Source organism: Mandrillus leucophaeus, unplaced genomic scaffold (assembly GCF_000951045.1).
Source record: "Mandrillus leucophaeus isolate KB7577 unplaced genomic scaffold, Mleu.le_1.0 Scaffold251, whole genome shotgun sequence".
Classification (NCBI taxonomy): domain Eukaryota; kingdom Metazoa; phylum Chordata; class Mammalia; order Primates; family Cercopithecidae; genus Mandrillus; species Mandrillus leucophaeus.
Genome location: NW_012102599.1, coordinates 2,576,716 through 2,590,524, shown reverse-complemented (window position 1 = coordinate 2,590,524; position 13,809 = coordinate 2,576,716). Strand labels below are relative to the sequence as shown.

The following is a 13,809-nucleotide window of genomic DNA, read 5'->3' as shown; positions in this document are numbered from 1 at the left end:
GGAAACTGAGGCTCAGAAAAGTCCAGGTTCTCTGCTCTTGAGTAAAAGCTGGGATTAAACTCTGGACTTTCTGAAACAATTCAGTCTTTTTGATAGTACCATGCAACATTTCCAGAAAGCACATACGGAAACAGAATACAAAGTATTACTTAACTAACTCTTAATTACTCTGCATTTTGGATTAGAACCTAAGCAAATATGTTCTACTTTTAGTAAGTTTAATTAGAACTAAATTTCAATGTTTTTAAATTCAAAGATCTGATACAACTTACTGCATTTATATGTCAATCACTATGAAATTTGTGAAGGAGAAATATCTGCCTAGTTCTCTTATTCTTATTTAGAGTAAGACTTAATTGCTTGTCCACAGATGAGTACCCAGAAATAAGATATAAACCATTTTCAGGGGAAAACATGCATGCATTTATTTTTAAGAATTCCCAATAAGGGGGGAAAAATTCAACATCTTTAAAAATGTGTTTATTTTTTAAAAAATCAGTTGTGTACAAAAGTGTTTCGTAGTTTTTAATTCTCAAGACAAATACCCCAACCCTCCACCCACAGCCCACCCTGCTTCCATGGTATTTCTGGTGACCCACCCATTTTTCCCTTACAGGAAGTTAACGGCTCAGAATAGACCCTCCTACAGAATTTATCGTCACTAACAGATTGTTTAGAATAGAGATCTAGAGAAGCTAACAAGCAAGGTTCCCTATAATGGCAGTAGACTTCCAGCAGACACCACAACAAAGCACCATCAATTGCTGAAAGCTAAAAAATAGATATTATTTTCAATAATATTTCATTTTCTATTGGAAAAGTTTTTTAAATTACATTAAATAAGTCTCTTTCCCCCCAAAGAAATAGTCTAGCTTTTATTATGATGCCTGTAAAAAGTAGGTAACAGCAAGCAGACAAGGATCGTTAACAGCACAGTGTAATGATTTCTCTCCACTCACACCTAGAATCAAACTGACAAACTGTGCCACACCTGATTATATATAGCAGCATGGTTGAAATAACCAAGCAAAAGGTGACACATTCAAGACTCCATTTAGGTGATTGCAAGTTCATGAGGGTAGATCAGTCCAATGAAGCAGTAACAGAACAAATGGGACAAGGGAGATAGTAACACTCCCTTACCCCTATGCCACAAGATCTTTGATCTATATTGCAGCAGTGCAAATAGAACGTGTGACATAATATGTAGACACTGAAGAAAAGTCACACTTGGGAATAAAGGCTATTTATCAGTAAATACTTCAAGTTGCCTTCTTCCCAGTGACAGCAACTGGCTGATGGTAAGCATTTACTTTAAACTTGTACTAAAAATAATGGAAACGTAATTTTAAAATCAATGGTTTGTACCCTGGAATTGAAATTCCTTGAACTAGAAAAAGTGATTAATACAACATTATTTTGTAGAAGTCCATGAAATAAAGTTAACTGTAAACAGATGGCTTCCTTTTTCACATCTAAACATTGTTTCCCTCTACATACTAGAAGGTATACCTGGCTCCAGCTGTTCCCTACCCAATCCATCTTAAATCTTTAAAACAACAACAACAAAAATTCATAATTTCCTATTTTGCTACATAGGATTGTAAAACATTACCATACACCTACTGCACAGTTTTAAAAGCTCAAATCAGGCACTTATGCCCAAGATCTGCTTTTCACATTGGTAAACTTATTAAGCAGCCTCAACAGTAATACAGTATGCTGCATTCTGTAGTGCATAAATAAGCAAAATCCATTTAAACTGCCAATTCTTTCTTACAGATACTTAAAAAGAATTATTTTGCATAGTTTTATGTGCCACCAACAATCATAAATGTGTATAACTTCTAAAAAATGGAAAAAAAAACCATTCTTTCATTTCATAGATTATTCTCTTCAAAAGCAAAATACAAAATCCAAACATTTATATATCCTTGAACGTGTTACAAGGATATAAGTAAATCATAGTTGTAATTCTAAACATTTCGGGGTGCCAACTCAGAGCATCTAATTCAGTACCTAGTCCCTCAAATATTTATATACCACTGAATACTTATTTGGGTCCACTAACTGCCATTCATTCATTCATTCATTCATTCATCAGTACTGAAATACAATACAGCTAATTATTTCTTCTTTTAAAAGAGGCACATACTCAGGAAACAGGCCTGATTACAACAAAAGCCTACTGGAGTATCAATGACTTCTAACAAATCGGCCTGCCCTAAATGGGATTTCACTGGATTTTTTTTTTTAACATAATTTTTGAGACTTTTAAAACTGACAAACGGAGCCAACTCAAAAATATTAAGAATTACAAAAATAATTTCCACCAGGGTACTTTTCCCCTAGGCCTGATCTTTTAGTGTCTTTTTTTCCAAACATATCTAAGAACAGAGGAAAAAAGCAATTGCTTTAGTTTCTATGTTTGGGTAACTAAATCTACCCACACACAAGAGAATAACAAAAGCAAACAGTACAGTGGGAAATATACCAGAAAGGGAAAAAAAGATCATCACATTAAATGTAAATGAGGTAAATTTTTATAATAAAGAATCTTTTATGAAGATGTCTCAAACCAAATGTACTTTCCAATTTCTTGGGCACTGGGGATGTTGAAGTGTAGTCAGATGAGTATATAACCCTATAGGGCTCATGTGCATAAAAATCAAAGCAGGATATAGCTGCCTCCAAGAGCATGTACGTATGTATGTAATGCCTGACCTTTAGAAACCTCTGAGCTCTCTCACCTTTGTCTAACCACAGGACATTAAATATACCCTGATAATACAGGCAAAAAAAAACTGGGTAGATGTGTCTGATATTTTTAAACCCAAATTCTACAAATAGTACCAAGTTGCCCTCCACTTAAAAAAAGTAATTCTAACCAATAATGGAGAAAAACCATCCACATTTTCACACAATCCCACCTTACTTCAAAATATAAAGTACAAGGTTTCAGGTATTTAAAATAAATAAAGAAAAATCTTGTTTCCTTTGGCATCTTTAGAAAATAAACTACAACAATAAAAGGAGGTGGTTGTATAAAGACATGCTTAAGCAAACATATGGGGAAAAAACAGCAACTTGTGTTTAGTATGCAATAATATCAACTATAAGAGTTTACTGTTAATTAGGAAAGTCTTACAAATTTTTGGAAGAACCTTCACATCTTTAACATTACAATATATTTAATAATGGTTCTTTTATTGCTTCTAGTATCAAGATTATTGAGAAGTCAAATGAAGTTATGCTGACGTTATGATTCAAAAATTATCTTCCAAACACTTAACGATTATAATTTAAGATAAATAACACTTAAAGAAAGCAAGCCTTTTATAATATTACTTTCAATATACAGCCTTACTTTAATTCAGTCTGATTCCATTACATTTTTGTTATTTTGTATTGGTCCTAAAAATTTAAAAAGAATTGTATTTCTAGATATAGAACTGCCTGCATAAATCCACTTCAACCTTCATAAAATGGTCACATTAGTGTTTGATCTTGCAAAACTAATAATTTTCAAACTTTTGAACTTAGAATGAAATGAAAATTTAATACAAATAGTCTGACTATGTACAAGAGAAGGTAAAGTTTTCAATTCTCATATTATCAGAAACATCATAAAGAAAGCTAGATTTATAACACACTTCTATTCCTATGTGCATCTGAAGTATGTACAATAAAACACCAACACAGCTTTCATGTGTCAATAGGGGAAGTGCAAGCAAGAATGACTTGAAGTATCCAATAAAGCAATCTCTATAGACCCCAAAATCAGGCTAAAAACTACTGGAAACAGCTGACTGCATCCTTGCCAGTTCTCAAAGAAAAATTTCATCGTTTAAAAAACAGGTGTCAAATTCACTGAAAAACTAAGTTGGGTTCTTTCATTAAACCTGGGAATAATGTAACACCAAGTATTTACTATTTTTGCAAGAGAAATAAAATTGGCAGTTCCATTTTTACATTACTTAGGAAAAATTTAAGAGTGTTTGAAGAACTGGGACAAAACATTCCAAACCTACGACCTAAAAATGAAGCAAGGGATACATACTGTCCTTCAGCACATTTCCCCACCAAATACAGAGAAATTTACCATTAGAATATTAGCTGTGTGTAGCAAGGTGGGGGTGGGGAAAGGGGTAGGAAGGGGGGAAACAGACACTATGTCCCAGTCTGTTGACAAGGACAAAAAGGCTCTGAATAGGTCACCATCTTCAATTCTGAATAAATTTCATATTTAAGAATTCTCAAATGCTTAAAATGGTGGTCTTTTCAGCTACCCATCCTAAGAAGTCAAGTACAAGCATGCAAGTAAATTCACAGGCACAGAGGATCCATGTTAAAAACAGTTAAGGTAGCTGTGATGCAACACCAACAATTTGAATGGCCCTGACACACTCAAAGTATTATCTTAATTATTCAACAAAATCCTGAAGCAAACTCTTGCTAGTCTTGGTACACTGCTAAACACTAAAGTAGCATGTTTCTTCCATGGTTTTAGCTTAGCTCAAGGAATTTTTACACTATTAAGAAAAAAAAAATTAAAGTATTTCCCCTTTTTAAATTTACACAGACGTTTAATTAGCTTTATTTACAGAGCAGGGATTTTTTTTTTTTTTTTCAGTCTCCAATGGTGCCTAGATAACATCATTAGGCAAGAATGCCAGTTTAAAAGAAATCTATGCAGAATCCTAAAAATAACAGATGTTGGTGCTCCTCAAGAAGAGGCAAGCTTGACTATATCAGCAGCTCTCTATGCCTCAGTTACTCAGAAGCAATTCTGTTGCAGTCTCTACATCCCATGATTTTGAAGACAAGGCCACTATTACTGCATTCTGTAGAGAAGAAAAGGGGACAAGAAATTAAATCTCAAGGAAACATTTAAACAATACTGAATCATTCACTCTTTATATTGGGAATTAACACCTTGTTTCTTTTCTGTAAGTTGATTTACATTTGCAGTGCATGAAAAGCTTCTAAAATCAGTGACAGTGATCAGTAAAAATAAAAAAAAATCACTGATTTCGAAAACAGAAAATATGTTTACCAAAACTAGATTTTCTCTTATTTTCCTTTTTTTTTTTTTTTTTTTTTGATAGGGTGTTGCTCTGTCACCCAGGCTGGAGTGCAGTGGCATGACTACAGCTCACTGCAGCCTCGACCTCCTGACCTCCTGGGTCCAAGGGATTCTCTCACCTCAGCCTTCAGAGTAGCTGGGTTACAGGCACTCACCACCACGTCCAGCTAATTTTTGTAGAGATGCATTTTGCCATGTTGCTCAGGCTGCGAATTTCTCTTAATTTTCTAAACCATTTTTGTCAGTCAAGAATTTGCAATAATTTAAAATCAATCAATATATCAAAATCAACATGCCCTTATGTACTTACCCTATCAAAGCCCATAGCACATAGGTTTTCTATTTTTTTGGTGTATTCTGGACTAGAAACTGGTGCTCCAGCATACACATGTGCCCAAAGTCGAGCTGTCTGTTTGAACATTTCGGGATTTTGTTTGTACTATATGGGGGGGAAAAAATTGATTGACATGACATTACAGTTATAATATTTGATATGGTATTTCAGCTCTTAATTGCCTACAATCCTACTTTTTCCAAATAAAACAAATCTACACTTAAAATGTGATTCACTTTGCATTATAGACAACCTATGTCACTCGAGAAAAGACCACTTAACCTGAAGCTTTGACTCACAATTTGTGTTGACAATAATAAAGACAAGTAACATTAATCTACTTTAATCTCCAAATCCAACAGATATAACTAGCAAAAGACTAAAATTAGATTAAGTGAAGTATTAAGAGATGTTCCAAACACTGTAAAGCAGCAAACATTATACAACTGAACACAGATTACTAGCTTATAAAAATATGTGGACATTAGCATAATTTTTTTTTTTTTTGAGACAGAGTCTTGCTCTGTCGCCCAGGCTGGAGTGCAGTTGCCGGATCTCGGCTCGCTGCAAGCTCTGCCTCCCGGGTTTACGCCATTCTCCTGCCTCAGCCTCCTGAGTAGCTGGGACTACAGGTGCCCACTACCTCGCCCGGCTAGTTTTTTGTATTTTTTAGTAGAGACAGCGTTTCACCGTGTTAGCCAGGATGGTCTCGATCTCCTAACCTCGTGATCCGCCCATCTCGGCCTCCCAAAGTGCTGGGATTACAGGCTTGAGCCACCGCGCCCGGCCGACATTAGAATAATTTTTTACAATGTGACCAGCTTTTGTATTACCCACAGCCCAGGCTAGAATACAACTAGATTCTTCTGTTTTCTTACAGCTGCATTAGTGTACAGTGATTTATGGAAACCCACATGCAAAGACCTAACTTATTACATAACTTGAGATGATCATAAACTCACAATAGAGTAATTTTATTAAAAGACTTCCCATATGCATTGGAAAGAGGTAAATTTATCAAATACTTTGGAATCACCATTACTTAGTAAAGCAAAGTATAAATTACTAACGCTTCAATTCACTTTAATATTTCTTTTAAAAGTACTTTATATATTTAAATCTATTACATATTAAAATGATAAATCTACTTTCTACCACTGATTCATCACAAGAAAATAAGTCAAATTATTGAACTATCTTAGGAGCTAGAAGAAACCCTTGAGTCCAACCTTAGCCTGTAAGGCTTAGAATTCAACAGGAAAGCAAAGCTGGAATACAAGCCATGCTTTTAACAACCAAATATGAATAAATAGCACATATATAAAAAAACATGGAAAATCCGAATTGGAAGTACTCTGAGGCAAATAACAGAATATACTGACAAGGATATATACATAAAGCAAGGAGTAAACAGATCTTCAAGGGAAAAGAAGATAATACATAAATTAAAATCTTACAGGTTAAAGAAATTTGCCAAGAGGAAGTTTCCTCAGGCAGAGGAAATATGGCAGATTGGATACAATATGTAAAAACGAATGCAATGCTTGAAAAAGCATGAGTTTGAAGAAAAGAATTTAGGAAATAAAGCTAGGTTTGCAGAGAGTTCAGATCATGGAAAAACTATGAACTAAAGAATTTGGACTCAAGTAGGTGACAGTAGAGCTACTAACAAGTTTTTGTTAGTGAAGTAAGATTTGCACTTTATAAAGCTACCTGATAGCAACGTAGAAGACGGAGAAAGGAAGAAAGAGGTTGAGAAAAGATCTATCAGAGCAGTTGAAAAGAATTTTTAAAAAGTGATCAGAGTAATTATGTAAATATAGTAACAGAATGATACAGGGAATGGTTATCAACAGGAGCAAAGGAGACAGAGAAAAACTCCAAAGGCTGTGACTTGGCTGGTTAACCATACGAATGTTCCTTAGATACCTGAGTGTAACACTGCCAAAACTGAATGCAATATCATAAATCCTACAAACCTATCATTCTATGATACCATCACCTACCAATTTAGTTAAACACCAGGCTCTCGTGAGAGAGGGCAAGCCTACACATTTCATCAATGTACGGGTGGTAACATCAGTATAGATACGATCATCCAAGTGTCAATGTGTACAGAAAGTAAAGGTAACAAGGTCAGAACTGAGGAACTACATTTAAGAAAGACGAGTAGGAAGGGAAATAATTGTGGGAACTAACAAAGAACAGCTATGAAGTGAGGAAGAAAAGTGGGTAATATCTTAGAAGTCAAGAGAAGAAAAACTAAGGTTTTAAAAAAAAAAAAAGAATGTTCATTATATTCCAATTGCTTAAAGTAGGTATTTGCAAACTTTTTTGTTTTTTGAGAAAGGGTTCCGTTCTGTCACCCAGGCTGGAGTGCAATGGCGTGATCTCAGCTCACTGCAACCTCTGCCTCCCAGGTTCAAGCAATTCTCCCACTTCAGCCTTTCAGGTAGCTGGGACTACAGGTGCGTCCCACCATGCCGGGCTAGTTTTGTGTTTTTAGTAGAGATAGGGTTTCACCACCTATTGGTCCTGTTGGTCAGGCTGGTCTGGAACTCCTGACCTTAAGTGATCCACCCACCTCGGCCTCCCAGAGTGCTGGGATTACAGGCATGAGCCACCGCACCTGGCCAGCAAACTGTTTCTTAATGGGTCAGATACTAATAACTTAGGTCCAGTCTCTGATGTAATTATTAAACTCAGCCACTGTAGCTAGAAAGTGAAATGAAAAATATTTATTCCATTCAACAAATTACCAGGTCATTGGAGACTGTGCCATGCCATGTCAGTGCCATGATAGGAGGTGATTAAAATTATTAGCAGGAGGGATCATTCTTCCTGAATAGAAGGATAAAAAGATGGATACATACACCAGCATTAATCCTAGAATCTAGATGGTAGGAATATGGGTGTTCACTGTGTAATTCTTTTGACTTTATGTGTTTGAAAATACTCATGTTAGGAAAATAGCATCTATATCCAACTAAACTAGATGTTAAAAGTCTATTAAGTTTTCACTATTACACCTGACAAAATAATCCTACAAGAAAGAAAACCATTTCAAAATTTAGTTTCAATAGAGTATGCTCATGTGTTAATGTGCAAACCATTAAAGCGGTTAAAGACTCATACATAATGTAAGGAAGTCTTTCAAAAGCAGCCATCTTACCTGATTTGCTACTACAGCATCCTGTGGATCATCTGGTTCTGCAGCTGCCAATAGTGCTTGCAATGACAATAATACCGTGCGGAGAGTCATTGCAGCTGCCCTAAAATTCAAATATGAAAATATCCCAATTAAGAGGGCTCTGCAGGCAAAAGCAATTAAGTACTTTCTTAATAAAAATTAAAAAATTGTGGAGCTAAAAGTTACTTAGATCTTTATCTTATACAGTTAAGTCATAGACATTTATAATTATGTATCTGCCTATCATTTATTTTCTTCCTTACTTTACAATTTGCCTATTTCTTTTTTCTTTTTTTTCTGCCGCTCAGGCTGGAGTGGGCAGTGGCATTATCTTGTCTCACTGCGACCTCTGCCTCCTGGGTTCAAGCGATTCTCCTGCCTCAGCCTCCCAAGTAGCTGGAACTCCAAGCACACACCACCACACCCAGCATTTTTTGTTTGTTTTTTCCTTTTCTCGTAAAGACCGGGTTTTGCCATGTTGCCTAGGCTGGTATCCAACTTCTGAGCTCAGGTGATCCATCCACCTTGGCCTCTCAAAGGTCAGGGATTACAGATGTGAGTTACTACACTCGGCCAGCTTTTCTATTTCTTAAGACAATTCAAATTCTGAACTGTCCTTGTTTTTCTTGTTGCCAAGATCTTTCTTGTTAATTTTATCCACTCACTTATTTTCTATCCATTTCTCTAAACACAAAGTTAAAGTGATAAATCATTAGTACCAATAGTTTGTGAGACTTTCTTTCAATGGCACTCTAAAAACAAGATACTATGAAGTAAATATATTTTTTCTTTCTTTTTTTTTCTTGAGATGGAGTCTTACTCTGTCGCCGAGGCTGGAGTGCAGTGGTGCAATCTCGGCTCACTGGAACCTCTGCTTCCCTGGTTCAAGCAATTCTCCTGCCTCAGCCTCCCAAGTAGCTGGCACATGCAACCACGCCCAGCTAATTTTTTGTAGTTTTAGTAGAACAGGGTTTCACCGTGAGAGACAGGATGGTCTTGATCTCCTGACCTCGTGATCCGCCCGCCTCGGCCTCCCAAAGTGCTGGGATTACAGGCTTGAGCCACTGTGCTTGGCCATATTTTCAAGAAAATATGAAATCATTCCATAACATTTTGAAATAGGATAACATTTTTGGCTTAAACTACATCACTTATGATTTTAAATGTATTTATAAGGAAAGTATCTTTACAAAGCTATTATTTGTCTAAAAAATAGTATCTACTTGTCTAGTAGTAATTCTTGGCATTTCTATTAAAAAGTTGTTTCACTGGCCAGGCTCAGTGGCTCACGCCTGTAATCCCAACACTTTGGGAGGCCGGGGCAGGCAGTCATCTGAGGTCAGGAGTTTGAGATCAGCCTGGCCAACATGGTGAAACCTCATCTCTACAAAAAATGCAAAAATTAGCTAGGCATGGTGGCATGTGCCTATAATCCCAGCTACTCAGGTGGCTGAGGCAGGAGAATTGCTTGAGCTTGGGAGGCGGAGGTTGCAGTGAGCCAAAATCACGCCATTGCACTCTAGCCTGGGCGACAGAGTGAGACTTCACCTTAAAAAAAAAAAAAAAAAAAGTTGCTTCACCAATAAGAGGTATGTGTAAATATAATGTGGACATATTAAAAATGTTACATGTAAAGAGAATGACCATTTTTACCATGCAAATTAGATCATTCTTTTTTTTTCTTTTTTGAGACAGGGTCTCACACTGCCTAGGCTAAAGTGCAGTGGCACAATCATGGTTTACTGTAGCCTTGACCTCTTTGGCTCAGGTGATCCTCGTACCTCAGCCTCCTGAGTAGCTGGGACCACAGGCACATGCCAACACGCTCAGCTAATTTAAAAACAATTTTTTTTTGTAGAGACAGGGTTTCACGATGTTACTCAGGCTGGTCTCGAACTCCTGAGCTCAAGCAATCCTCTCACCTCAGCCTCTGAAAGTGCTGGGATTATAGGTGTGAGCCACAACAACTGGCCAATTACTCTAAACTAGCCTTTTTCAACTGGGTTCCTGATTTGAGCCACAGAATAGAAAAGACTGGTGACTGTTCTCTCAATTTTCCCAAGTTTGGTACATAAATAGTACTTCCCTAGATGTCTACAATAAAAGTTAATTTAGGCTGGGTGCAGTGGCTCACGCCTGTAATCCCAGCACTTAGGAAGGCCGAGGTGGGCAGATCACTTGAGGCCAGGAGTTTGAGACTACCCTGGGCAACATGGTGAAACGCAGCCTCTGCTAAAAATACAAAAATTAGCCAGATGTGGTGGCACATGCTTGTAATCCCAGTTACTTGAGGGGCTCAGGCAGGAATCGCTTGAACCTGGTAGGCAAAGGTTATGAGAGTCCAGATGGCATCACTGTACTCCAGCATGCAGGACAGAGCCAGACTCTGTCTCCCATACCTCCACCCCTAGCCAAAAAGTTAAGTTATTGCCAACAACCAACAATGGACGTCTTAAGGCAATGATCTCACAGTGTTGTTCATCCAACCAGCAGCATCAGCATCCCTTGGGAAGTTATCTCTACCCCAGAGCTACTGAATCAAAAACTCCAGGGTTAACAGGTACTGCAGGTGATTCTGATGCACATTAATATTTGGCAAATACTGTTAATTAGGGTGGGCATGGTGGCTCATGTCTGTAATCCCAATACTTTGGAAGGCTGAGGCAGGCAGATCACCTAAACTAGAGGTCAGGAGCTCGAGACCTACCTGGGCAACATGGCGAAATCCCGTCTCTACTAAATATACAAAAATTTCCTGGGCATGGTAGTGCACACCTCTAATCCCAGCTATTCGGGAGGCTGACGTTGCAGCGAGCTGAGATGCCACTGCACTCCAGCCTGGGTAACAGAGTGATACTCTAACAAAAATAAATAAATAAAATAAAACAAACCAAAATGAGGTATTACCTAGCACTCGTTAGAATGGCTATTATAAAAACGATGAACAAGTGTTGCTGATGATGTAAAGGAAAGGAAACCCCTGCACACTGCTGGTGGGAATGCAAATTAGTATAACCATTATGGAACACAGTATGGAGTTTCCTCAAAAAAATTAAAAATAGGGCCAGGCGTGGTGGTTCATATCTGTAATCCCAGTACTTTGAGAGGCTGAGGCAGGCAGATCGCTTGAACCCAGGGGTTTGAGACCAGCCTGGGCAAGATGGCAAAACCCCATCTCTTTAAAATTGACAATATTCTTTTCTTTTAAGACATGAATCAAAACAAAAAGCCAACCTCAATCCTCAAATGTTCATTCTTGTCTTTCAACTCGCCTTTTTTTTTTTTTCTTTTGGAGATGGCATCTCACTCTGTCCCCCAGACTGGAGTGCAGTGGCGCAATCTTGGCTCACTGCAACCTCTGCCTCCCAGGTTCAAGCAATTCTTACAACACTTAAGTGCACTACTTAATTTTCCAATGGACTTTCTAAGCAACCTAATTTTAAAATCCATGGTGTTGCCTGAAACAAAATCTTATGTTATATAATTTTTAATAAAATTATTTATTTAAAGGAAATTTACCTGAATAGCAAAGAAAAGTTTTCACTCAAAGGAAGTATTTAATACTAAGGCAATTACTAAACTCATACTTATTTTAATTTGAAATAAAAACATAAAGGCATGTAAAAGAAAAGCGTCCAAATCTTGCAAGTCCTTCATACTATCACATAGGTAGTCTAACAAATATCTCAACAAGGCAATTAACACTTTTCTTGAAAACTGATAATCTCGGGCCGGGTGTGGTGGCTCACGCCTGTAATGCCAGCACTTTAGGAGGCCAAGGCGGGCGGATCACGAGGTCAGGAAACTGAGACCATCCTGGCTAACACAGTGAAACTCCGTCTCTACTAAAATACAAAAAAATTAGCCGGGCGTGGTGGCGGTTGCCTGTAGTACCAGCTACTCTGGAGACTGAGGCAGGAGAAAGGCGTGAACCCAGGAGGCAGAGCTTGCAGTGAGCCAAGATTGCGCCACTGCACTCCAGCCTGGGCGACAGAGCGAGACTCCATCTCAAACAAAACAAAACAAAGCAAACTGATAATCTCTCAAATTAACGAAGTTGGACCCTTACCTGATTATACCATAAATAAAAATTAACTCAAAATGGATCAAAAACCTAAATGTAAGAGCTAGGAAGCAAAAACATAGGGGGAAAACTTCATGACACTGAATTTGGCAATGATTCCTTGGGTATGACATCAAAGGTAGAAGAAACCAAAGAAAAAAATAAGGGAATATGCACGACAACTTTATCAAAGTTAAAAACTCCTGGCCGGGTGCAGTGGCTCACACCTGTAATCCCAGCACTTTGGGAGACTGAGGCAGGTGGATCACCTGAGGTCAGGAGTTCGAGACCAGCCTGGCCAACATGGTGAAACACCATCTCTATTAAAAACACAAAATTAGCCAGGCATGTTTGTAATCCCAGCTACTTGGGAAGCTGAAGCAGGAGAATGGCTTGAACACCCAGGAGGCAGAGGCTGCAGTAAGTCAAGATCATGTCACTGCACTCCAGCCTGGGCGACAAAGCGAGACTCCATCTCAAAAAAAAAAAAAAAAGAAAGAAAAAAATAATAAAAATTAAAAATAAACACTCCTGTGAAGCTGGTGTGGTGGCACACACCTGTAGTCCCAGCTACCTGGGAGGCTGAGGTGGGAGGATCACTTGAGCCCAAGAGTTCGACGCCAGCTTGGGCAACATAGTAAGACCCCACTACTTAAAACAAAAAAGCTTCTGTGTTTCAGGAGAAAATATTTCCAAATCATTTATCTGGTGAGGGCTTAATATCCATAATATATAAAGAACTCCTACAACTCAGTAACAACAAAAAACAAACCTGGTTAAAAAATTGACAAGGGATGTGAACAGACGTTTCTCCAAAGAAGATATATAAAGTGTCAACACATGAAAAGATGCTCAACACCATTAATCATTAGGGAAATGCAAATTGAAACCACAATGACCTATCACTTCATATCCATTAGAATGGCTACCATATAGGCTGGGCGCAGTGGCTCAAGCCTGTAATCCCAGCACTTCGGGAGGCCGAGATGGGCCACGAGGTCAGGAGATCGAGACCATCCTGGCTAACACGGTGAAACCCTGTCTCTACTAAAAAACGCGGGTGCCTGTAGTCCCAGCTACTCAGGAGGCTGAGGCAGGAGAATGGCGTGAACCCGGGAGGCGGAGTTTGCAGTGAG

General features: G+C 38.0%; 1 protein-coding gene across 3 annotated transcripts in view; it reads right to left on the bottom strand.

Moving 5' to 3' along the window:
* Window positions 1-399: 399 nt before the first annotated feature.
* The window catches only part of UBE2K (ubiquitin-conjugating enzyme E2K), a 95,151-nt gene continuing 81,741 nt past the window's right edge, over window positions 400-13,809 (bottom strand). For 2 of the 3 annotated variants that reach the window (XM_011983564.1, XM_011983567.1), the window contains 3 exons: window positions 8,593-8,692; window positions 5,397-5,525; window positions 400-4,844 (listed from right to left, as the gene is read on the bottom strand). In XM_011983564.1, coding sequence (XP_011838954.1) covers window positions 4,770-4,844; window positions 5,397-5,525; window positions 8,593-8,692 — 304 coding nt within the window. In that variant the 3' untranslated portion in view covers window positions 400-4,769. The remainder of the gene's footprint in view (window positions 4,845-5,396; window positions 5,526-8,592; window positions 8,693-13,809) is intronic. The other variant, XM_011983565.1, reaches the window with a different exon arrangement.